This window comes from Zootoca vivipara, chromosome 2, assembly GCF_965207765.1.
Source record: "Zootoca vivipara chromosome 2, rZooViv2.hap1.1, whole genome shotgun sequence".
In the NCBI taxonomy this organism is placed as follows: domain Eukaryota; kingdom Metazoa; phylum Chordata; class Lepidosauria; order Squamata; family Lacertidae; genus Zootoca; species Zootoca vivipara.
In genome coordinates this window covers 107,096,762-107,121,604 of record NC_142584.1, presented here as the reverse complement: position 1 = coordinate 107,121,604, position 24,843 = coordinate 107,096,762, and the positions used below count along the sequence as shown (strand labels likewise).

The following is a 24,843-nucleotide window of genomic DNA, read 5'->3' as shown; positions in this document are numbered from 1 at the left end:
CTGGAAGGGGGGAATTATTTTGTTTCTACTACGGCAGACCAACACGGCTACCCACCTGTAACTATAACTACCTACCTGTAACAGATCCAAGACATGAGTCATAATAAATCGCTGGGAAAGGGCTGTCGGAACTCTCTAGAGCTGTACACTGAATGCTGATGGGAGAGATGGGCTGGATTTGGTCCTGCATTATGCCTGGAGATCGTTCTTGCCCCCGGCTGACCTAACCGTTTCCATTGCTCCACCTCCAGGTGTTAACTTCGGAAAGGCGTCATACAAATAAAATGATTGACTGACTTCTTTTCTAGGAATGAAAATACTTTATGATTTATTTTTATTTCAACCATTTATAAACCACTTACCAATGTACCTTCTAATCAGAATTCAACAAGGTTGCGACTCATTATAACTGACTGGAGAGAGTTAAAATTAACCATGAAACTGGGAAAACTCACTTAAAATGCTTGCTGAAATGAAAAAGTCTACACCAAGGAAGAGTTCCACACACATGAGCACACACCACAAACTAGTTGTTAAATGGCCATACTTTGTAAGTTTGGTCTTCGCAAGTTGATCAATGTAGTGCTAAACAATTTTTAATGACACCAAGCATTGTTGTCAAGTGCTATGCCTTGATAAAGCAAGTTCAACTCCTAGGCAAATGGTTGAGAACCTTGTTAGAAAATGGTAATGACTGTGAAATGAAATAAAACAGTGAAAAAAGATCAGTGTTTGAAGCGCTGGTCAGTGTTTCTAGTGTTGATCAGTTTGAAGTGTTGATCAGTGTTTCTAGTGTAGGGAGCCTACATTAGAAATCCAATTGCAGTCTTACTACCACTTCCGTGTTCACAGGGACCCCACACCACAGGTGGTCTAATCTGTCATTTTCGGTTTCTCACTCTTAAATTCAGTTCTCCACATTTACACATCCGTTTGCAATATTTTAAAAGTCCTTTTGAAAATTTGCCACCATTTTCCTGTTAATCTGTTTGAATAAACGCAATTTTATCTATGCAATTTTGCTTAGCATACACAATTTTTAGCTGTCTTAAACCCCTTATATAATGCATTCTTGTATGCTATTTTCACTAGTATATGCATTTTTGCACAGTTTCCTCTCATAAATGCATTTGTACAGAATACTTGCCAAGGAAACTTCATTGAAAGCACAAATTCCAAAGGGTGGTTTCGATGCCCTATAACAATGAATTTGATCTGCTGCCAAGGTCTTGAGCAGCTGTAAAAGTCATCATATGATCTGACTTTGACATCTGTCCAACGCGTTAAACGAATGCAAGCTCATATCGGAATTTGACCGCACCCTGCATTGCCACTTTCCTCAAGCAAACATAGCTTGTCTCTCGGTGCCAGCTGAGAAAAGTATACATTGTGACTCTTCATTCCAGCTTCTACAGACACTTTCTGCAATTCTGAAGTTTGCTGGTGGAGCCAAATAGCTTCTAAACTGGTAAGTAGAAAGACAATCAGAGAAAGTGTGGGATTACGTGAATGGGAGTAATGTTAATTGACGTTGCTACGGTCTCTACTTAATGTCCCTGTAGAACTGCTTTGCTGGTTTAAAGTATAGCATATTTACAGTAACTGCTGTTGTTTAGCTTGCCTTCCCTCTTGCTCCCTCCCCCCCCCCCCGACTTAATGCAACTCAGGGTAGTGATGAGGCACTAGAAATCCTCCCATGGGAGCTATAGTCTGACTTCCTCCCAATCCAGGATTGTGATATACAGCATTGCAGTTCCTCCTATGGGGCCTGAATGACAAAAACCTTACATTTATATATATATGGGAAGATACTTGCTGTTACTTTGTCGCTTCATTACTTGATTATGAAATTGTTCTTGGGATGGTTTGCAGAGAAGGGGTAGTGAACAGTGGAATTATGGGATGGAAGGGAGAAAAGTGGAAGAAATGGGGCAGGGGCAGGGTGGGGAGTGTTTCAAAGACTGCAGGAAGACTGTGAAAGAACCAGGGCCGGTGCTAGAGTTTCTTGCACCCTAGGCGAGATCACCTTCTGGTGCACCCCAGGGGGTGAGAGGGAAATAGTGTGTGTGTGTGTGTGTGTGTGTGTGTGTGTGTGTGTGTAAGGGAGGGAGGGAGGGAGGGAGGATGGGGTGAGAGGGAAATAGCGAGAGAGAGGGAGAGAGGGAGGGATGAGAGAGGGAAGGAAGGGGTGGGTAAGAGAGAAAGAGAGAGAGAGAGAGAAAGAAGGGAGAGAGGAAAGGGGGAGAGGAAGCCTGCTCTTGCGAGAGGCAGCGGCAGGATGAGTGCCCCGAAAGGAGCGCTTTTGGGGCGTTGATCCTGTCGCCACCTCTCACAGGGGCGGCAGCGTCTCCCTTCTCCCCGGCTCACTGTGGGGCAGGGGGAGGGAAAGTGGCCCAGACAGAGCCCTCCATCGCCGCCCGCTAGATTTGGGGCGAGCGGCGAGGGAGGGCTCTGTCTGGGCCGCTTTCCCTCCCCCTGCCCAACAGTGAGCCGGGAAGAAGGGAGACGCGGCCGCCCGCCCCTGCGAGAGGTGGCGACAGGAGCAGCACCCCAAAAGCGCTCATCCCCTCCACCGCCTCTTGCAAGAGCAGGCTTCCTTCCCCCCGCTCCCCCCCCCCGGGCAGGCTGGCCAGCACCCCCTCCATTTTGGCGCCCTAGGCAACTGCCTAGTTCGCCTAAATGGACTCGCTGGCCCTGGAAAGAACATTGAAGGAATGTGGGCACATCAAATAGAAAGCCATGGCTGAGCAACATTTTTCAGGAAGGGAGCCTGAAGGACTGAATCAAATAGGAACCAAAGATCCAACTACCATCATATCAGAGTTCAGCTGGGGCCCAGCTGCCATACCCAGTTCCGACTGTCCTGACCTCGGACAGGAGAGTCCAAGTCCTGCAGTCTTGAAGGAAGAAATGGAGGATGGTTGGCCACAGAGAAACCCCCTACGCCAGAGAAGGTAAAAACAAATGTTGTTCCTGTGGGAATGTTAGTGATGTGGATTAGGATATATTATTAGATAGATCCTATCCAAGCTTGTGTTAGCAAGCTTCCAATATCAGCAGAGTGACATTCCCCTTTTGTGCGCAGCAAAGCGAGTGCGTTCAGGTTTGCTAAAACCTGTACAACAATATTATACTTTATACTTCAATATTATACTTCCTGGCAAAGTCCCCTTTGTCCCTCTTAAAAGAAATACACAACACAGTGTTTATAAAATAAGATAGTTTGCTTACAGTTTCATCCTGAGTTAACAGCATAATCTCAGAAAGGCAGGTTTACGTAGAAAAGTTACAAATATATACATGTGGAGACTACTTAGTAAGGTAAGGCTCCATTTGGTCTCACTCTTGGCAGCAGGCCAAGAGGGAGAACCATCCTAACTGGAGATTCTCTGGAGATGTGTTCCCATCGGAGGAGAAAAGGCTAAGAGAGAGAATGGCTGCTGGCTAGGGGCTTTTGTCCCAGCTAATCCATCTCATTTGCATGTCTGGGGGAACAGGAACTTAGTCAGGTGTTCCCCAGGTGAGTTCCTGTTAGTGGACACTCTAGGACTTGTCTGCCCCAGTGTTCCATCCCACAGTTCCGACTCTCTCTCCAGCTTGCTGCTTTTCCTCTGGCTTTTCCCCATCGCCTCACCAGGAAAGCTACCTTGGCTATCCCAGGAATTAGAAGGTTTGGTTAGTTTTTAACACTTGCTGGATCCAGGGATTAGAGCGGCCTGGCATACAACTTAACACACACACCCCACATTTATAACACTATATTTGGGGGAGAACCAGGAAATAATAATAATAATAATAATAATAATAATATAGTATTTATACCCCGCCCATCTGGCTGGGTTCCCCCAGCTACTCTGGGCGGCTTCCAGCAGAATATTAAAATACAGAAATCCATCAAACATTAAAAGCTTCCCTAAACAGGGCTGCCTTAAGATATCATCTAAAGGTCTGGTAATTGTTGTTCTCTTTGACTTCTGGTGGGAGGGCGTTCCACAGGGCGGGTGCCACCACCGAGAAGGCCCTCTGTCTGGTTCCCTGTAACTTGACTTCTTGCAGCGAGGGAACCACCAGAAGACCCTCGGTATTGGACCTCAGTGTCCAGGTAGAATGATGGGGGTGGAGACGCTCCTTCAGGTATACTGGACCGAGGCCATTTAGGGCTTTGAAGGTCAGCACCAACACTTTGAATTGTGCTTGGATACGTACTGGGAGCCAGCCCTTGTGCTTAACGTCTGTCTCACATAGATTTGCGGGAAGTAGTACATACTAAGTCTAGAATTACTAAGCAAATAAACAAATCAGGAACAGGAAAATTACACATAGTTTCCGAAAACAATGAACCAATCTATGCAAGAAATACATTCTGCTTCAATGTATCTGAAGAAGTGTGCATGCACACGAAAGCTCATGCCAATGACAAACTTAGTCTCTAAGGTACTACTGGAAGGATTTTTTTTATTTTGTTTCAAAAAACAAAAACAGTCTTTTTGACATGTAGATAAAGCTGATCCATTAAACATTATATATATATATATATATATATATATATATATATATATATATATATAATTACCAAATGAACTCATGCAAAGTATAAAAGTAATCATTTGTACCCTGACCATCTGACTGGGTTGTCCCACGACTCTGGGTGGATTCCAACAGGACATACAAATACGGTAAAACAATAAACATTAAAAACCTTCCCTATACAGGGCTGCCTTCAGATGTCTTCTGAATGTCATATAGTTGTTTATCTGCCTATCTGATGGAAAGACGTTCCACAGGGCAGGTGTCACTACCAAGAAGGCCCTCTGCCTGGTTCCCTGTAACTTCACTTCTTGCAGTGAGGAAACTGCCAGAAGCTCCTCGGTGCTGGATCTCAGGGTTCAGGCAGAGCACAACTGGGAGAGATATGCCACAAACTTGACATGAGTCAACAGTGTGATGCAGCAGCTAAAAAAGCCAATGCAATTCTGGGCTGCATCAATAGGAGTATAGCATCTAGATAAAGGGAAGTAATAGTACCACTGTATTCTGCTCTGGTCAGACCTCACCTGGAGTACTGTGTCCAGTTCTGGGCACCACAGTTCAAGAAGGATACTGACAAGCTGGAACGTGTCCAGAGGAGGGCAACCAAAATGGTCAAAGGCCTGGAAATGATGCCTTATGAGGAACGGCTTAGGGAGCTCGGTATGTTTAGCCTGGAGAAGAGAAGGTTGAGGGGTAATAGGATAGCCATGTTCAAATGTATTAAAGGATGTCATATAGAGGAGGGAGAAAGGTTGTTTTCTACTGCTCCAGAGAAGCGGACACGGAGCAATGGATTCAAACTACAAGAAAGAAGCTTCTACCTAAACATTAGGAAGAACCTCCTGACAGTAAGAGCTGTTCGACAGTGGAATTTGCTGCCAAGAAGTGTGGTGGAGTCTCTTTCTTTGGAGGTCTTTAAGCAGAGGCTTGACAGCCATCTGTCAGGAATGCTTTGATGGTGTTTCCTGCTTGGCAGGGGGTTGGACTGGATGGCTCTTGTGGTCTCTTCCAACTCTATGATTCTATGCATTGGGGTCCCCCAAGGGATTATTTTCTACTGGATTTCTTCAGTAATGATTGTTGAGTCAGGGACATAGCTGCCAAGTTATCCCTTTTTTAAAGGGATTTTCCATTATGCTGAATAGGCTTCCTCGCGAGAAAAGGGAAAACTTGGCAGCTATGGTCAGGGAAGAGAGCAAAGGGGAAGACAACACCAAAGCATTGTTTATTATTTTAAAAATGGCAACAACCCCCAAGCAGAATATGAAGAGCTTCCAAAGATGCCCACAGCAGATCAATTTAAGATGGGTGAGACTGGGCAATAAAATGGCTAATGCATTTCAATTTGAGTGAATGCAAAATGGGTCACATCTTCACATTTACTGTGATGGAGTCTGAGAAGACCTCTTTGCAGAGGAGAGGCGTTGCGAGCGGGAGCCGTTTCCCACGCTAGTAGCAGCTGTTTCCCACTGCCGCGCCAAGCCTCTCAGCTGGCCAATAGGGCCAGCTGGGGGGCGGGGTCTGGCTGCATTTGAGCAGCCGCAGCAGCGTTTGAGCCCCCATTCTGCTTCTGAGATGTCTATCCAGTGGGACCACCAAACAACAAGGGAGTGCAAGGAATAATAAAAGTAATGTTGATAGATTATAAAGACCCTCAATCCGATCAAGCATGTTCTTTTGTTAAGGAATCGTCCTGAAGCAAGAGTTCATGAAAGACCTGCAATGCAAGGTGAGTCGGAAAGGCCTTGCGCAGTGCTGTGAGACACTTGGAAACAAAATGCTACTAAATAGGGGGACCGACCTCAATATATTACTGATAAATTAGCAATGTGTACAATAGGTGTAAATCTCATATGAAAAGACACACTCGCCAGATCAAGGTGAGCAGTAGTTTGATTACACTGCTGTTCTGTCCGTCTCCAAAAGAGGTCCGGGCACAAGAACATTTGAGTGGGGAAGACCAAAGAAGCCACACTTCTGATTTACCAGAGCTGTAACATTCCAGCACCGGGGGGACGGCAGAGGGTAGTTAAGGGTCAAATGAATGACTATGCATGCATCTATACCCAATCATCTGTGATTTTCTACACAAGATGGGGAGAGAGCTAAGAAACCAGAAGATATCACAGATCTGTTTAACTCTTCAAAAACAAAAACCTGGCTTACGTAGTGTCGTAAGGAGGGCTGGGGATCAGAGGGAAACATATTTGGTGCCCGAGGCAGAGCAGCAAAAATGACAGCAACAATAATACATTCAGTGATGAATAATTTGCACCCTCTCTCGTGTAGGGTTGCCAGACTCAATAGTGGACAGGACTTCTGTGCCTTTAATCGCCCTGCTCTCTTTTGAGTCTGGAAACCTTAAAGAGAAACCAACAGACCCTTTGTTTAATTTCCAAGCAAGTCCTGTCCACTATTGAGTCTGGCAACCCTACTCTCATGATATCCAAAATTGGCTGCCTACTTCTGCCCAACAGTAGGGCCGGCCGTGCTGTTAGGTTAAATCAAGCATACTTCTGGGCACCTGCAGTTTCCTTCCTTTTCTTGCAGTTTGGTAGCTCCCCCACCGCCCAACTTTTTTCATTTTGTTCCTATGACCAGAACAGCAAAATGCTGCTTCCAGCTGAGATAAATTAAATTATAGCCCCCACCCATCCTAGGCATTAGCCCGACCCTCATCATTTGTCTGTTTTATTTCCTTTCAGAGAATCAACAGTGTAATCAAACAACTATTATCATAGCTGTAATCACCACCATCATAGCTGTAATCACCACCATCATAGTTTGGTTGGCAGGTGAGTTTTCTGATTTTTTAAAACTTTATTTTTTAGTGCTTTGTTCTAGGCCGGTGCCCGCTGGCCATTGCCCCCTGCTGCTGGTGAGTGCCAGCGCTAGGACTGCCAAGTGGAGATGCCAACGATCTACCCACAGCAACCACAGCAATCCCTGCTCAGCTACCCTAGGGAAGAAATGGCAAGGGCTGTCCTTTGGGGTCTCCTGGCATGATTCAGATTCCTTTCCTCAAACACAACGGGCCTTTGATTCCCACTTCAACCGTCAGGTGAGGTTGATTTGATTTCCCTCCCTGCTTGTTCCTGATGTATATCTTCATTCACTGCTTCTTCCCTGGCAAGAAGGGACACACCATTTTGTAGTTTGCCTCAGGTGGCAAAATGTCTTGGGCCAGACGTGAATGTAAGGGGGGGGAAATTCTGCACAAATATTCATCATTTGATGATCATACATAGCTAATATATGTCTACTCATATTTTAGCATTGGTAATCTTAAAATGATGATGATGATGATGATGATGATGATGATGATGATGATGTGGGCAAGTTCAGAGGGGAGTTTTCTTTCTCTTACATTTGCAGCACAGAATATTAATCAGCCATGTAGTGAGGTGTCATCTGTTCGAGCCTGTCCGGCTTTGTGGATCAACTATGAGGGAAAATGCTATTTTTTCTCAGTGGAAAAAAGAGATTGGGCTTCCAGTCAGATATTTTGTGATTCAAATAATTCCGCCCTGGCTGTGATTGACAGCGAGCAAGAAAAGGTATGTCCAACAAATGACATCTGAAGTCTGTGAGAGAATTACTGCTATACAGCCCTGACAGAAACACAAAGTCGAACCTTGATTCATCTTCAATCGTCAGAACTTGGGACACGAGGAAATTCTCCCTCTCAGCCCACCGAGGAACCATTTTGTTTGCCGTGTTTTCAAGTATATCTAGTGAGGACTTTGATATGCAGGATCTTGGAAAGGTGATGAAAAACTAGGATGGCGTTGGGTCACCTCTGATGTATGTCATTGTAGATAAATGTTTAAACAAGTATTACAGTGAGCAGGGCTGATGGTAATACAGGATCCATGAAATTATGTAAGCTCAGCCCTGGTGTTGGAGCAGGAAAACTAGCAATGGTGAAAATTCAAAGTACTTGTGCTGAGCTTTAAAGCCCTAAATAGCCTCAGCCCAGTATACCAGAGACCACATAACACCAGTCTTGAAAGACCTACATTGGCTCCCAGTACGTTTCCGAGCACAATTCAAAGTGTTTGTGCTGACCTTTAAAGCCCTAAACGGCCTCGGTCCAGTATACCTGAAGGAGCGTCTCCACCCCCATCGTTCAGCCCAGGCATTGAGGTCCAGTTCCGAGGGCCTTCTGGCGGTTCCCTCCCTGCGAGAAGTGAGGTTACAGGGAACCAGGCAGAAGGCCTTCTTGGTAGTGGTGCCCGCCCTGTGGAACGCCCTCCCAGCAGATGCCAAAGCAATAAACAACTATCTGACATTTAGAAGGCATTGAAGGCAGCCCTGTTTAGGGAAGTTTTTAATATTTGATGAATTATTGTATATAATATTTTGCTGGAAGCCATCCAGAGTGGCTGGGGAAACCCAGCCAGATGGGTGGGGTATAAATTATTCCTCCTCCTCCTCCTCCTCCTCCTCCTCCTCCTCCTCCTCTCTTCTTCTTCTTCTTCTTCTTCTTCTTCTTCTTCTTCTTCTTCTTCTTCTTCTTCTTCTTCTTCTTCTTCTTCTTCTTCCCAGAAACAGCAGTCCCTTTGCTGGGATGGGGCCTGCAAAGTAGTGAAGAGGTCTTTGCAGCTGTCCTGCCCCATTCTCATCCTGGCAAATACAGAGTGCGGCCGCCACATCACCCACCCCCATTAAATAATACTCACAGCCCATATTTATCTCACTGTACAGCATATCTAAAATCTATTTATTGAGGAGAACACTTCCTACATCTGACAACTCTCTAGTCCATAAACAACCACTCATTGTGGTTGTCGGTTTTTGATGCAACAGATTAACACATCTACCACTGCAGATAATAGACAGCCAGCTAAGATCAGCTCCGCTACAGAATCGTAGAATCACACCAACACAGAGGGATAAGAAGGGATTTCTTTGAAGACAGCAGTTCTAAATCTGAATTTTGTGCGGCTTTAAGGCATTCATTCTGCGCTACATCAGGGACACTGGTCACTGGATTGGTCTGAGGAAGGACTCTGGACAAACCTGGAAATGGGGAAATGGGGAAGAATTCAAGAACACGTGAGTCTTTGTTCTCTTCAGTGTCTGGACTCTGGGATGCAAACCACCAAGTAGCCTGAAAATTGCCTAGAGACGGATCTACCATTCTTCCACATTTGTACATGGATATAATATTTCTTAGATACTATTAGATGTTAACCCAGTTCTCAAACTAATGTACCACAAAGGAATGGGGTTAAGGAGGGTTGGGATCAAAATTGTGATGGGGGGGGGTCCTCTTGTGGAACAACCAATGGAATAGGTTTGTGAATGAAGAAGGAATTGTTCATGTTTCCTGCCTTGGAAAGATCAAACTAGCCCTGATCACGCACGTACAGCTATGAAGTAAACACTGAGAGTTAGCAAAATATCTTTTTTATTATTTGTAATGAGTTCTAGCACAACTTTCACCAGCTCATTGCAGAAGCTTACATACACAAAATAAAAATGCAATAGCACTAGAAACCTATTACAAGTAGAACCACAGCAACACTGTAATCAGGACAAAACAGGATGCTTAATTGTTTATTAAATAGCAGGCAAGATTAAGTGAGCGATATCTGTGATTTTATACTGTACATATGTCCATTTAAAATGGAAAGATGAAGGACCTTGTTGACATATTTTCCCATTTTTAGATGGATATTGAACAAGAATATTTTAAAAAAATTGTATAACAGACAACTGGGAAATAATTCCCTAACTGCTGTGCCAGCAGCAAGGAGGCCCTAACTCTTATCACTAAAGAGGGACCATTGTAGCCAATCTTAAGGTTCCTGTGAGCACAGACAGAAGTGCAACACACCTGTGCTCTGAGATACCGTATGTCATTTTAAACACTTCCCCCTCTCTGCAAAACAGAGAATGGCCCCCTTGGCTTAACCATCCTGTTTTCTTGCTTCTTTTGCTGCAGGTTGGAGCTGAAAGGAAACGGAGAGTGTGCATTTCTGAGCACTGACTATGCTGCGTCAGACTGCCATGTAGCAAGAAACTGGATCTGCAGCCAGCCTGATACTTATACAAGGAGCAGAGGTTAGAGTGCCATCCTAACCAGCAACATATGAGATCCAAATGGAATTCCAGTAATTTGGCCTCTGCATTTTGGACCAACTGAACTTTCCAAGTCATCTTCAAGGGCAGCTTTTCCTCTCCTTGAAACAGAGAGTGGCCAGCTTGGCTTAATCATGCTGTTGTCTTGGGTCTTTTGTTGGAGGTGAAAGAAGAAAATCAAGTGTGCATTTCTGAGCTTCTTTGTAACTCCACTTTCTAAAGCAGCACCCATATATTCTGTCTCTTACATTTCCATGTAATAAACCAAATCCTTACAACTTCCTCGTATGACAAATTCTTGATTAGGCAAAAGTGTTAAAGGCATGCACACATTTTAAATGGACACATATCCTGACCTCATGCAAAAGTCTCCATTCCTCTCAAGAGTGTACATCAAGTCTATACACGTATGTGGGTTTAGACATACCACTGACACATATGTGCAAACAGACGGACCCCTGGGAACAAGTGGTTCCATTCCTATATGTGTGGTCTAGTCTGGAGAGTAGCATTGAGATAGTGCTCTTTGAAACCCTGGCATTTGTGCTATTGGGTTCTGTAGGGCACTTTTCGCTCCCTGTTCTACTTAATATGAAGCCATTGGGAGTTCTGGAATATGGTGCCATCAACACTCTAATGACATGTAGCTCCATACATTCTGTATCGAGAGAGGCTTTGGAAGCCCTGGGAACCATAGAGTTGGAAGGTATTTCCAAGGGTCATCTAGTTCAAGCCCCTACAATGCAGGAATCTCAACTAAAGCAGCAGTGACAGGTGGCAACCCCCATTTTGGTGTGGGTTGTATTCTGGGTCATTGCACGCAATGGTGGAGCTCATGTAAGCCTGCCCCTTTATGCCCCTCAATCCAGTTCCAGTTCCCTTTTCCTTCACTTATGGGTTCACAGCGATGCATGAATGCACGGTTGCACGTGCTTTGAACATGTGGAAATGGCCGTTGCTTGTCAATAACTTGTGGTTACAGGTAGGTAACCGCGTTGGTCTGACGTAGTCAAAACAAAATAAAAAAATTCCTTCCAGCAGCACCTTAAAGACCAACAAAGTTTTTTATTTTGGTATGAGCTTTGGTGTGCATTCAGATCTGTATCTGAAGAAGTGTGCATGCACACGAAAGCTCATACCAAAATAAAAAACTTCGCTGGTCTTTAAGGTGCTGCTGGAAGGAATTTTTTTATTTTGTTTCGAATAACTTGTGGGTACAGCATCCTCGGCCAGTAAAGGAAGATGAGCACCGCAACCCCAGAGTCGTCCACGACTGGACTTAACGGTCAGGGGTCCCTTTACCTTTACCGTTTACTCCTGGATGCATCTTTGCCATTGAGGCTCAAGCGACCTCTGTTGTTGTGTGTGCCTTTTACCAGCTTTGTCCGATACACCAGCTGTGGTCATATCAGATTTGGGATTGCATGGCCACTGTAGTCCATGCACTGGTAATTTCAAGACTAGATTACGGAAATGTGCTCTATGTGGGATTGCCTTTGGACCTGGTGCAGAATTATTATTCTTAATAATAATAATAATAATAATAATAATAATAATAATAATTTGTTATTTATACTCCGCCCATCTGACTGGGTTTCCCCAGTCACTCTGGGCGGCTTCCAACAGAACATCAAAATGCAATAATCTATTAAACATTAAAAGCTTCCCTAAACAGGGCTGCCTTCAGATGTCTTCTAAAAGTCTGGTAGTTGTTTTTCTCTTTGACATCTGCTGGGATGGCGTTCCACAGGGCGGGTGCCACTACCGAGAAGGCCCTCTGCCTGGTTCTCTGTAACTTGGCTTCTCGCAGCGACAGAACCGCCAGAAGGCCCTCGGCACTGGACCTCAGTGTCCGGGCAGAACGGTGGGGTACAGAATGGAGTGATTAGTCTGCTGATGGGAACCATGGGTGTGCACAGAGAGTGTTTGGGTGTGCCCAAGCACACCCTCATGTTTTTTTTTTTAAAAAAAACAGGAATCGTGGTGAGAAGGAAGGAGCAGGGAGCAGAAACCCAGCTCCCTCTGCTACTGCAACCTGCAGAGAAGCAGCAATGGGGGAGAGACGAAGATGGAAGGGAGAAGAAGGAAAGCAGACAGAGAAAGACACAAGCAGAACACAAAGGCTAGAAAGGATCGAGAATAGATCTGCAGCTTCTGCCTGCATCTGTCTCTGCAAGTGGTACAGGCAGAAGCTGCGGAGCCATCCCAGCCTTCACAGTTTTGACTTCTGCTTGCTATGTTGCCTAATGACCAACAGCATAACCCATTCTTAGGATGGCACTCTCTGCAAGGTCCAGAAATCCCATTCCTGCCACAGGACCAAGTCTTCAGGCTGGCCTCCCTCTTCCTGTGGGTGGAAGATGATGGCAAACAGAGGTGAGAGAGATTGGTTTGATCACATGACACAGTCCGCCCCTTTTGAAGACGCACCGCACAAATAGACAGCTGCCAAATCACTCCTCCAGCCTCTCGGAAAATGGAAATGCTGGGATTTGGCCTTGTGATTGGCGGTGAAAAACCCACAGCATTGTGCCCTGATAGTTATGGCAATCATTTTATTAAAATTATACTCATACTCCCTTTTGTACCGTGCGGTTCTCAAAGCAGTTACTGGTATGTCTGACCACTGGATGGGCAGAAACGTGGACATATTTGAAGGAAATCAAGTTCTTGATTTAATCCACTTTTTAATTCCTCATAGTAATATTTACCTTGCACTTGCAATAGAGGGGTTTGTCTTATTTGACCTATGATTGGTTGAAATCTATGCACCACGAAGCCTTCTCATCCTCTATTTGGAAAAACACCTTTATGGTCGATTCTTCAACAGGTGAAACCACCCCTTAACTGGCAAAAAACTGACAGAATAATAGGCCTTTTCTGAAACCGAAAGCCGAATTCAGCTATGAATGAAAAGGAGCACTCCTTGACCAATGCTCAGATGCAAAGAGGAGAAGAACAGCCACACAGGAAATGAGGCCTCTGAACACTTGGCCACTTCTCAGAATTTCTGCTATGCTCTTTAGAATGGAAAATGTAATGCTGGGTAGTTTTTCATTTCCAGAAATGGTGGTCAGGCAAAGACATGATGTCTTAACAGAACTCTTAGCTTGTTGTCTTGTGGTTTCATGTATTTAGTTATTTTTAAAAAGGAGTGACATTACACATATTATCTGAAACCAGGGGGGAGGGGGAAAGTAAAATAAAGATACTTGCTTTGGGAGAAAATATGCAGTCCTGGCATAGAGTAAAATCTGGTAAAGGTGGTAAGGAGCAGGTGGCACTGTGGTCTAAACCACTGAGCCTCTTGGGCTTGCCGATCAGAAGGTTGGCGGTTCAAATTCCTGCAACAGGGTGAGCCCCTGTTGCTCTGTCCCAGCTCCTGCCAACCTAGGAGTTTGAAAGCACACCAGTGTAAGTAGATAAATAGGTACCACTGTGGCGGGAAGGTAAACGGCATTTTCGTGTGCTCTGGTTTCCGTCATGGTGTCCCATTGTGCCAGAAGCGGTTTAGTCCTGCTGACCACATGAGCTGGAAAGCTGTCTGCGGGCAAACGCTGGCTCCCTAAAGCCTGAAAGTGAGATGAGCGCCGCAACCCCTTGGTCACCTTTGACTGGACTTAATCCGGCCAGGGGTCCTTTACCTTTTAACGTTACCAAATATCTGGTAAACGCCCCTTTGTCTTTGATGTCATATTCTTCACTTAATTGCATTATAATAGTATTATATTAATATAAAGCAATGAAAGGGAACTGAAGGGAACTGACAAACTGAGTGCCTTTGTTCCAATATACCAGCAAAGGTTTGAATTTTATGAAAGTTGCATAAAGCCATACCCATAATACACACGTTATTACCAGGGCTTTTGGCTTCCTGCCGTAAGTCAGTTAAGGAGCATCTTGGCAACTGTAGACAATTCTGGGCTTTGGGCGATCTTGCAAGCTGCACAAGAAGTCAGTGGCCAACTCATTGTTCAGTTTCTTACTTCCAGCACTTGACCCCATTTTGTGCTTATATTTGGAAAGCTGCTTTCATGCACATCCAATGAGATAAAACACTGCAAGCGTTAGAAATAACACCATTTTGTCTTATCACTCCACAGCTGTTTGCTCCAGCAGGGTCCAGTACTGGAAACCTGCAAAAAAAGAAATGATTTGTTGCTGCTTTTCAAAAAAATAAAAATAAAATAAAAGACTCTGTCAATCAGTATCAGGATACTGTTTTCATTCTCACATCAGAACCTTTCCCTTCACACCAAGGACTGCCTCTCTCCAAATGAACTGACCCAGACCCTGAGATCATCTTCTGAGGCCCTTCTTTGTGTGCCCGAGGTCTGAAGGGTGGCAACATGCGAACGGGCCTTTCCTGCAGTGGCTCTGTTTGTGGAATGCTCTCCCCAGGGAGGTTCGCTTGGCGCCTTCATTATACATCTTACACCAGGCAAAAACATTCCTCTTTAACTAGGCCTTCGGCTGATTGACATCCAATCCCCTTTTAACATATATTGGGGGGGGGCTATTGGGCTGCTTTTATAAAAATGTATTTTATGTTTTTATATTGTGATTTTAAGTTGTAACTGCCCTGAGACCTATGGGTATAGGGCTGTGTACAAATTTAATAAATAAAAATAATACCAGATGCCTCTTGGGACAGATGAAATATGTAACTTATACCTTGGCATCAGTAAAGATATCTCTTTTATTTATATTGGTAGTTCACCCTTTGTGTATGCATTGATTTGAAGGTTGTAGTTTAGGCCTTCCTCTTCTTTTTATTCTGTGCTTTATTTACATCACTAGGTCTATGCTTCTTTGCTAACATGTAAATCAATAAAAGTGCTTTTTTTAAAGACCAAATTATCTTTGCCCCTTTCACAGAAATTACATTTATTATGTGTACACCTGGAACTACTCACAGTTTTCCCTTGAAGGGGGATCCATCAACCCATTCCCAGGTCCACTTTTCAAGGAGTTTGGCTGTTGTGAGTCCCAACCAATAGCTGCTTCCCTTTGTCAAATTCTTTATGATTGCCTATAACGGAACAGACAAGGATGTTGCCAGGACTTCAGTTCCGGCACCTCTCAGGTTCGTGTATAAGGACCTTCTGTACAAATCTGCATGCATTTTAACTAATGCTTATTTAATATTGTGGGGATGCCTATCTGATTTCAGTAGTGGCTGGCTAAAGCAGCTTTTGGGCCAAGGCAGGATTGACATCAAGGCTCAAGGGATTGGATTGATTGATTGCAATTTGAGTGCATTTTTGCTACTTTTTAAACACCTCACTGGAGGGGTGAAGAGAATTAAGTCTGAACCAGGAAGTCCCTATTTTGAATTTCACCTCTGCCGTAACATGAACACACTAGATGGCCTTAGGCAAGCTGCTCCCTGAGCCTCAAGTCTTCCAACTGCACACTACGGAACAAAATAATATTGACTATTTTAAAAGGTTGCTATAAGGATTACAATTGGATCATGCATGTAAAGCCCTCTAAACACTTATAAGATCTATACAAATGTTATTAAGCAAAGTTACATGTGCTGTTGAGGAATAATGCATCTGGTGGATGCTTAGGACTTATGGGAGCTGGAGTCCAACAATTGAGAGGCCACAGGTCCCACTTCCCTGGCCAGAAGTCTCTTGTGGGCTTTGCTTCACTGGATGCCTGTTAGGCTAGACTTTTCTCATAAGTTGCATATTTACCATCTCCTGCTGGTCCTGAATCACAAGCAGGGTGGAGTTCTTTCCTTTGCAGTCGTCTTGGCTCTCGGCCCAGGGTTTTTGCTCTTGAGAGCTCCAGTAGCAGGTGTCCCTGTGCAGTTCCCAGTCATTGGGGCATATTTTGCAGTTTGGGGCATCCTCTAGTGGTAGAGAGGGAAAGCAAGAGGCAGAATATTTCCATACATGAATGGATGCTCTCATTTCTCCCCTCATGGGAGAAACTGAGAATTTATTGCATATTACAAAATGTCTAATTGCAAAGGGGAACTTTATTTCAGTAAATTAATGTCCCTCCCTTCTTCCCAGGAGTTTCGAGTAACAAATGTAGAATCCCAAATAGTCTCAGGTGCTAGTTAAGCATTTCCCCCTCTTTTGACTCAAAAGTTTTGAGTGGAAACTACATGGGAACCTGACTTCATGCTGCCTTTGTGATGCTGCAAGGCTGCGTGAGCACCCTGGGCCGCCGCCCCTCTGGCCCTCCCCACACAATACCACTGCTGATGAACTCGGCATGTGAAGAGGCTAAGCTGGTTGCTCTAGCCTGTCTGCATGTCACTCACAAGCCAATCATGTGCTCCTATACCAATAATTTATGAACTTTCACCACTTTGGAACTAAACTAAGTTTTACTGCCTGTGCAACCTTTCTGAGTGATGTATGGAAAAGAACATGAACCAGACCTTTAAAGAGTTTGTAAGTAAACCATTTTAACGTACTAAATATATGATCTTTTCCTATGCTGAGGGGAAAAGGGGCTTTTTAAGAATGCAATTGGAAATACATATTTTAAAGGTCTAACAGCCTATATTTCCACACTTTGCCCCAAACTTGGATTTTGGCATCCAGGATTTTTCTTTCTATATATATCATGTTTTTACTTGCAGCAACAGTTGCAACACGCCTCAGTCCCTATTCTTCAGCATTGTCCACCAAAGCAATCATCCCATCCTGTTTTCCAGAGGAAAGTTAGGTAGACCCCTGACCGTTCCTCTTTCTACCTTTTATGTTTAATAGATTATTTTATTTCATTTTTCTGTTGGAAGCCGCCCCGAGTGGCTGGGGAAACCCAGCCAGATGGGTGGGGTATAAATAATAATCTATTATTATTATTATTATTATTATTATTATTATTATTATTATTATTTGAGTGTGTGTGTGTGTGGCTGTGCCTTCAGATCTGTTTTTGACCTCTCTCTGTGTGTTTTTGAAACCCCCCTCTGGTCTTCCATGTCCAGCTGCACATTGCTGAGGCCTAGGCTGGAAAGTGAGCCCAGAGAGGGAGAGCAGGCTAGAGTTGTTCTGAACTTTACACCCTCTGTCACATATTACACCTTGTATGCTTGCTCCTTATCTGCATGTTGTGTGTTAGTTTAGTAAAGTGTAGGGTTATTTAGTACATATTGTGACTGAGCTACCCCCACCAAAGTTAATAGTTATTATTCCTGAGCTATTTTCACTGGAGGGTTACAATATGTATATTTTGATTGTGTGCACTCTTAATAAATACAGTAATACCTCGGGTTACGAACACGATCTGTTCCGGGTCGCAGTTCGTAACCCAAAAAGTTCGTAACCCGAACGCGACCCGAACCGCCATTTTGCGCATGTGCAAAGCGCTATTTTCTCTATTTTTGCGCTTCTGCGCATGCGCAAAGCGTGCGTGCCGCTTCTGCGCATGCGCGGGACATGCGTGCAGTAAAAAATACTTCCGGGTTTACGGAGTTTGTAACCCGAATTGTTCGCAACCCGAGGTGGTCGTAACCCGAGGTACGACTGTATCTCCATTTTTTTTAAAGCTGTGTGAGTGAGAGTTACTAGGGAAATCTGCCAAGATACACTATTACCACCATCTAAAGATCCTGATTCACAAGACTCCTAGAACGTGCATAAGTGAAACATTTGTCTATTGTAGAGACTTGCTAACACACGTCTGGGAAAGGACTGACCATAGGCCAGTGAACCTAGCAGTCCTTCTGACCTGGACATAACTAGAAGCACACTGGCCATTACATAGAAGGAAGCACTATGTCAGGCATCCCCAAACTTCGACACTCCAGATGTTTTGGACTACAATTCCCATCTTCCCTGACCACTGGTCCTGTTAGCTAAGGATCACGGGAGTTGTAGGCCAAAACATCTGGAGGGCCGCAGTTTGGGGACTCCTGCACTATGTGAACATCCCATTGGCACCTGGCTATCCTGGCGTTTGCAGGTTAATGGAGCCTGCAATGTTCTTTTCATCACAGAGATATGAAAAGACATTTGCCAACCACAGCATAATCACTTAGGCTGAGAATTAATCTGAGCAGCCCTTCTAGGAGGAGGAGGAGGAGGAGGAGGAGGAAGTCAACACATCTGAATTCTGTGTCATTTTAAAAGTAAAACTACTTTTAAATGGTGTATTAACAGTAAATCTCATTTGGAAGAAGCAAGTGGCTGACATCCAGACAGTGTTTCTGGTACACATAAACAAGGCATGAGTCATCCACAAGTGGCTGAGGTTACCTGTTCTGCTGTGGCTTGGGGAGCTGCACATATAGCGTTTCAGCTGTAGCTTAAATTCAAAGTCAGTGGTGCTACTGCTGGTGTCCTCTGGTCTTTCTTTTGGCTGCAAAACTAAATACATTTTATAGTGTTGCATTTGATCCTGAATATAAACTCTAGGATTAAAAGATGCTATGGGCAACTGTTGGGATACAGTTTGTTTCTGTTGCACAGGAAAAGAAACATAGCCTTTTTGTTTTGTTACATAGCCAAATATAATTCATGAAGGATACATATGTTTGGCACCTTGTAACCTGAGCTGGACCATAAAGAAGGCTGATCACTGAAGAATTGATGCTTTTGAATTATGGTGCTGGAGGAGACTCTTGAGAGTCCCATGGACTGCAAGAAGATCAAACCTATCCATTCTTAAGGAAATCAGCCCTGAGTGCTCCCTGGAAGGACAGATCGTGAAGCTGAGGCTCCAATACTTTGGCCACCTCATGAGAAGAGAAGACTCCTTGGAAAAGACCCTGATGTTGGGAAAGATTGAGGGCACTAGGAGAAGGGGACGACAGAGGACGAGATGGTTGGACAGTGTTCTCGAAGCTATGAACATGAGTTTGACCAAACTGTGGGAGGCAGTGGAAGACAGGAGTGCCTGGCGTGCTCTGGTCCATGAGGTCACGAAGAGTCGGACATGACTAAACGACTAAACAACAACAACCTGTCATCAAATGGTGAAGAATCCTGCTGTTCACAAATTACTGGGGCAAAACAAGCAGGGCCTCAAGGAGCATTCATAGGAATATTAAATATTAAAATAAATAAAAATACACAGGTGGGAAATAGGGCTAACCATTAAGGTTGCAAAATAAGAAATACACGTCTCCAAAATTCATTTTGAGCACAGAACTGGGGTTTATTTGATTCTATTATATTTTTCATCCTGCTTTTCTTTTTTCTCCTCCTTCAGAGGGTGACTTTTTTTCCTCCTTTCTTATCCCCATCTGATCTTATTCCACCCAGCCTTTTCCATTTTCAGCCCTCTTCCTTTCTCCCTTGTCCTCCCTCCAAGCTGAAGTTGCTATTAAGATTCTTGTTTGGAGTGAGGGAAAGAGAAGGATCTTTCATTCTGATAAATTGTTCTTTGTCCTGATTTTCTTTCAATGCTTTAGCATTCCAAAGGAGGTGTGAGGCTTTAGTGCAAAGTGGCTGAAGTCTCCATCAACTCTACCCTAAATATTGCCCTGTGAACGAGCATTTTCTAAATGCTTTTCTGCCTGCCTACACGACCTTTGTGGTTTGGAGGAGATTGCCTTTATAAAATGGCCCATTTGTGGTGACAGTGATGGTCACCAATGTGGATGGCAGATTAGACAGAGCAATGGAGGAGAAGGCAATCAATAGATGCAAACAACCCTGATCTTCTCCCTCCATTGTTGAAGGCAGTCTACTTCTGAATACCTTACTGGAAACCACAGGAGGAAAGAGTGCTGTTGCCTTCAGGTCCTCCTTGAGGGCTTCCAACAGGCATCTGGCTGGCTACTGTGAGAACTAGATGGGCCACTGGCCTGATCCAGCAAGCATTTTTCTATTCTTCTGTCATTACAGAGGCCACCTAGCATGTTGGCCTGTCAGGTTACAGTCACAGTTTGGCTCTGATACAGTTTTTACCCTACTGAATTCAGTGGAATTTATTTCTGATCCTTGGAAATATTCAAAGGATTGCAGTGTGTGCGTGTGTGCGTGTGTGCGTGTTTGTGTGTGTGTGTGTGTGTGTGTGTGTGTGTGTACTTTTGCTGCTTAGTTTGTTGTGGTGTGCGTTTTTTCATATTGTTTATTGTTATGCTATCTTTATGTGTATGGTTTTTGCAAATTAACCCAGACATTTTGGAGAAATGGAATACAAATACAAATAAATAAATATGTTTGAAATGCCCACACTATTTTTTATTCACCAGCTGCTATGGTGCCTTTGACAAAAAGAAGAGTAAGAGTAGCCTTCCAGGATGACTCCAGGATGGTCAAATTTTACTGGACTGTGCCAGGAAATGTTATCTGTACAGTGGTGCCTCGCAAGACGAATTTAATTCATTCCACGAGTCAATTCATTTTGCGAAGAATTCCACGAGTCAATTCATTTTGCGAAGAATCGCGGTTTCTCATAGGAATGCATTGAAATTTCTTTTTTTGCATGATCAGCTTTTACTGGACTGTGCCACCTGGGAGTAAACTCCCCACCTGGGAATAAACGCTACCAGATTCAACAGGGTTCAAAGGATTGCAAACATTTTTGGGAAAACCAACATTAAACACTCAGTTACTCACCCAAAACTATCACCCTTACTGCATCCAGAGTGAGGAGAAGAAATACAGCGCAGGCAGTCCCAAGAGCAACTCGATGCCACTGTTTATACTTATGGACATCTGTAAGAATTAAAAGTTGTTAAAAGAACTGTGTTTTTTGGTGTAAAGAGATTGCAACTGATACTGTTGTGACATTATGTCTGCACAAACAACCTTGTTCTATTTTGTTTCCCCCCAGCACTGCCATACTCTCCCCACCGTCCTGCAGTCTCACCAGCTACTTTAGCTTCCCCGAAGGCAGCAGGGCAGTTTATACAATATTGCCTGCCCCTCAGAGACTGATCAGTCTGGTGGATTTCCAGATTGCTTTGGGCAATTTTCCAGCTGGTCTGTCTAGTGCAGGCATCCCCAACCTGCGGCCCTCCAGATGTTTTGGCCTACAACTCCCATGATCCCTAGCTAACAGGACCAGTGGTCAGGGAAGATGGGAATTGTAGTCCAAAACATCTGGAGGGCTGAAGTTTGGGGGTGCCTGGTCTAGTGCTATAAAAACACTGCCCTGGACAGCTGACACAATCACTCCGGACTTCCTCTCCTGCTTAGCAGCCCCACACTTAGGCTCAGAGCTGCCGTAATTGCGATAGGTGACTAGGATGCAGGTGGAGGAAGGCTTCTTGTGTCTCAAATCGAACACCGATACTGGCTTGTAATTGAGCCCACTTTGTGACAGTGAAGGCATCCTTTTTGTGCTACCCATAGGAGCCTTTCTGGGTGGTTTAGGGGCCTTTTACACAGGGACACGTATTGGGATAGTGTTTTTGGCCCCCAGCGGCTCATCTCCAATGTTATTTTATATCTATATGAAACCACTGGGAGCAGCCATTGGGATTTTTGTGGCAAGGTGCCATCAGTATGCCCGTGTCGCTCAGCTCTATTTCTCCATAACTTCTGAATCATAATGAGGTTGTGCAGTTCCTGGACCAGTACCTGGATGCATTGGTGAAATGGATGAGGGGGGAAACAAGCTGCAGGCCCAGCGCTGCCCCCCAAAGCAGCATGGGGGCCAGTGCATGCCAACCACGTCGCTGCCGGTAGAGTCACTCCAGTGTGTGCCCCCCCATGGCATGCCTGGCTCACATGGCATGGCACACGCATGCCCATCCCAGGCGCCGACAGGGCTCGCTACAGCACTGCCCAAAGGTTACAAAGAACCCTGATTTTTAAAATACAAGGGCTCAAATCAGAGATGGCTATCCTGTAGCCCTCCAGAGGGTGTTGGATTTCAGCATACATCACCCGTAGTGAGTGTGGTCGATGGTCAAGAATGATGGATTGTAAGCAGCATAAATTTTAAAAAATGCAATGACCCGAAGCCTATCAACATGCTGTAATCATATATGAGTGGGTGAAGATATAGGATGTCCATTTAAGGGCACAAACTGAAGAAAATATTTTGCACAGGAACTTCTGATAAACCTAATTTTAGTTTAATAAACGTAGAAGACTTATACAAGTTAAAGCAAGCTATCCTAGAGTTACTGTCTGTAATTCTTTTTGAAATGAAAGGAAGAAAGAGACATCACACTGTTTTTGTATACAGCACTTGAAAAATCTTTAATAAAAACATTTTTTTTAAAAGGATGGAAAAGGTTTATTGAATATTTACAAAGTGTAAACGGATAAGAAAATTGGCAGCTTTATTGTAATAACCTGCAGTTTTATACAGGTATGTATTTAAAGTAGATGAATAAACGATTAGGTTACCGTAAGTTAATTTGGGATATGCAATAATAATAATAATAATAATAATAATAATTAAGGAACTGCAGAAAGAGGGGGAAGGAAGTCGAGTTTTAAAATGTTAAAATGATTTTTAAATTATTGAAATGTTTAAAATTGAAACTTTTTTTAAAAAAAATGAACTGGATTCCTCTGCAGGCAAAGCTTGCATTCCATCACTGAGCCCTTTCCTAAATGCGTGAAGGAAAATAATACTTCCATTTGCCTTTCCTGCTTCCAATCATTTTTATTAGGTAACTTAAAGGTTGGAGAATTATGCAAAGCAGAGGAAGAAACAAAATCCTTTCTAGTCTCTCCATGCCGTTCATGTTTTGTAAACCTCTAGCATGTCCACCCTTTGTAGTTTAAGTTTAATTTTCTAAAATAAAAGAAGGATGCAGCGCTCTGAAAATTATCCAGGTGACTACATTTGGCAGCAAGGAAAAAAGGATTTAGCAGAGACCTACAATACACACCTGAGGACCTCAGATTCTGGAACCCGCCTGCAGATTAATTACCCTGCACAAAATAAAAATACATGATTGAGTCACTTACTGCAGTTCCTGCAAGGAGGTGGCATCGGAATCCTGGAAGAGGAAGGCATTTCCTGAAGGTTTAGGTCCGCATATGCTGTTTCCCCAGCCATGTGCAGAGAAAGCTGAACATGAACTGAAGGAAGGAAGCTGAACTACAGCAACAGGAGCTGCAGAGGCAAACAACTCCAAGCCACAGCGACTAGCACGCGCAGCAACACAGGGTCCAAGTGGTCTCTGCCAAAGTTTTTTAAAAACTTCCTTTTTTCATAAGAATCAATTTGTTGAGACCAGTGCATTCCAGTGAGTGCATATCTATTTAAATTATAGTTGCACCAGCATCCTTCACCACCCCTTCAACCTGATTCTACTGTTGCTTCTCTGCCAGAAACTGCACTTGCTGGGACTTGTAATTCCTTTAGGTCTGGGGATTTGGCACCTGGTATTCTTGAGGACGCGGGTGGTGCTGTGGGTTAAACCACTGAGCCTAGGGCTTGCCGATTGGAAGTTTGGCGGTTCGAATCCCCACGACGGGGTGAGCTCCCGTTGCTCGGTCCCTGCACCTGCCAACCTAGCAGTTCGAAAGCACATCAAACGGCATTTCCGCATGCTGCTCTGGTTCGCCAGCTCAAGATCAGGGTCAATGAGATAGTGAGATTTGTTTGAATTAAAACTTAGGTAAAATCCAAATGGGAAGCCTAGTTATTGATCGTCCACATAGAGCAAGGGACCCAACTTTTCCAGTTGGGGAAATATAGCTAGTTGGAAAAATATAGCTAGGTATAAAGCACAAATTCAGCACCCAGCAGCACAATAGGAAAACAGGTGCACTTATTAAATCAATACAGCACCTAACAAGAGCCCTGCTTGAACCAAACAAAGTCGTATCTCATCCAGCATCCTGTTTCTCAGAGCGACTGAGCTGGTTCTGTGATCTACTTCTGGGGAAAGGGCACATCAACAGTGAGTTGCCTATGCTTTCCACAGGTCACACCTGACCAAGGCGTCCAAAAAGGCATCTGCTCAAATCTGGTATGCTGTAGGGTTTATCTCAGGAACATGACTCCTCTTGTTCCTCTGGGAACATGTTTCACCTCTAGGCCAGATTCCTGTAAGCAGCCCTTTTCTTCCAAGGCCCCTTCAGAGCCTCCATTTTCCAGTCCTGTCTCCTCAGGAGTGAATCCCAAACCTCAGGAACAAGTAGACCTTCCTATCACCCCAGGGATCCAGGAAAGGCTTTTACCAAAGAGATGTTTTGCTTCAGTGCCTTTAAGCTAAGGAAGGCTTCCACCCAGGATTCATTTGTCTCCCAAGTGAACAGGGGAGTGGGTAAAGAGACTGTTGGCATTCCCTTTCTGGCTATGGACAGTGGGGCTTAAGGGGAGCAAGAACTAGAA

General features: G+C 44.2%; 1 protein-coding gene and 1 long non-coding RNA gene across 8 annotated transcripts; one reads left to right on the top strand and one right to left on the bottom strand.

Annotated features, from left to right (window-relative positions):
- The first annotated feature begins 1,310 nt into the window (after positions 1–1,310).
- On the top strand, positions 1,311–10,895 carry LOC118081065 (C-type lectin domain family 2 member D). 7 transcript variants are annotated; one of them, XM_060271202.2, is made up of 7 exons: positions 1,311–1,468; positions 2,762–2,954; positions 6,216–6,259; positions 7,236–7,325; positions 7,906–8,087; positions 9,485–9,588; positions 10,481–10,895. In XM_060271202.2, the coding sequence occupies exons 2-7, from the start codon at positions 2,911–2,913 to the stop codon at positions 10,602–10,604; spliced, it is 588 nt and encodes a 195-aa protein (XP_060127185.2). In that variant the 5' UTR covers positions 1,311–1,468; positions 2,762–2,910; the 3' UTR covers positions 10,605–10,895. The 7 variants fall into 7 exon arrangements, with proteins under 7 accessions (XP_060127185.2, XP_060127188.2, XP_034963096.3 ...); XM_060271204.2 differs by having other exon boundaries at positions 1,315–1,468; positions 2,822–2,954; XM_060271203.2 differs by having other exon boundaries at positions 1,315–1,468; positions 2,792–2,954.
- A 7,950-nt stretch (positions 10,896–18,845) lies between these two features.
- LOC148687032 (uncharacterized) lies at positions 18,846–23,614 on the bottom strand. The gene is made up of 3 exons (XR_015948608.1): positions 23,469–23,614; positions 21,156–21,254; positions 18,846–18,956 (listed from the first exon to the last, which is right to left on the bottom strand). It is a non-coding gene; the product is annotated as an uncharacterized LOC148687032 (long non-coding RNA).
- Between the last annotated feature and the right edge of the window lie 1,229 nt (positions 23,615–24,843).

Excerpts from the sequence above, each read along its gene's own strand:
- LOC118081065 (XM_060271202.2), top strand. The coding sequence starts at position 2,911 with ATGGAGGATGGTTGGCCACAGAGAAACCCCCTACGCCAGAGAAG. Across the intron at positions 7,326-7,905 it reads CATCATAGTTTGGTTGGCAG|CACAGAATATTAATCAGCCA; the intron begins GTGAGTTTTCTG and ends TTACATTTGCAG. Across the intron at positions 8,088-9,484 it reads TTGACAGCGAGCAAGAAAAG|GCATTCATTCTGCGCTACAT; the intron begins GTATGTCCAACA and ends TGCGGCTTTAAG.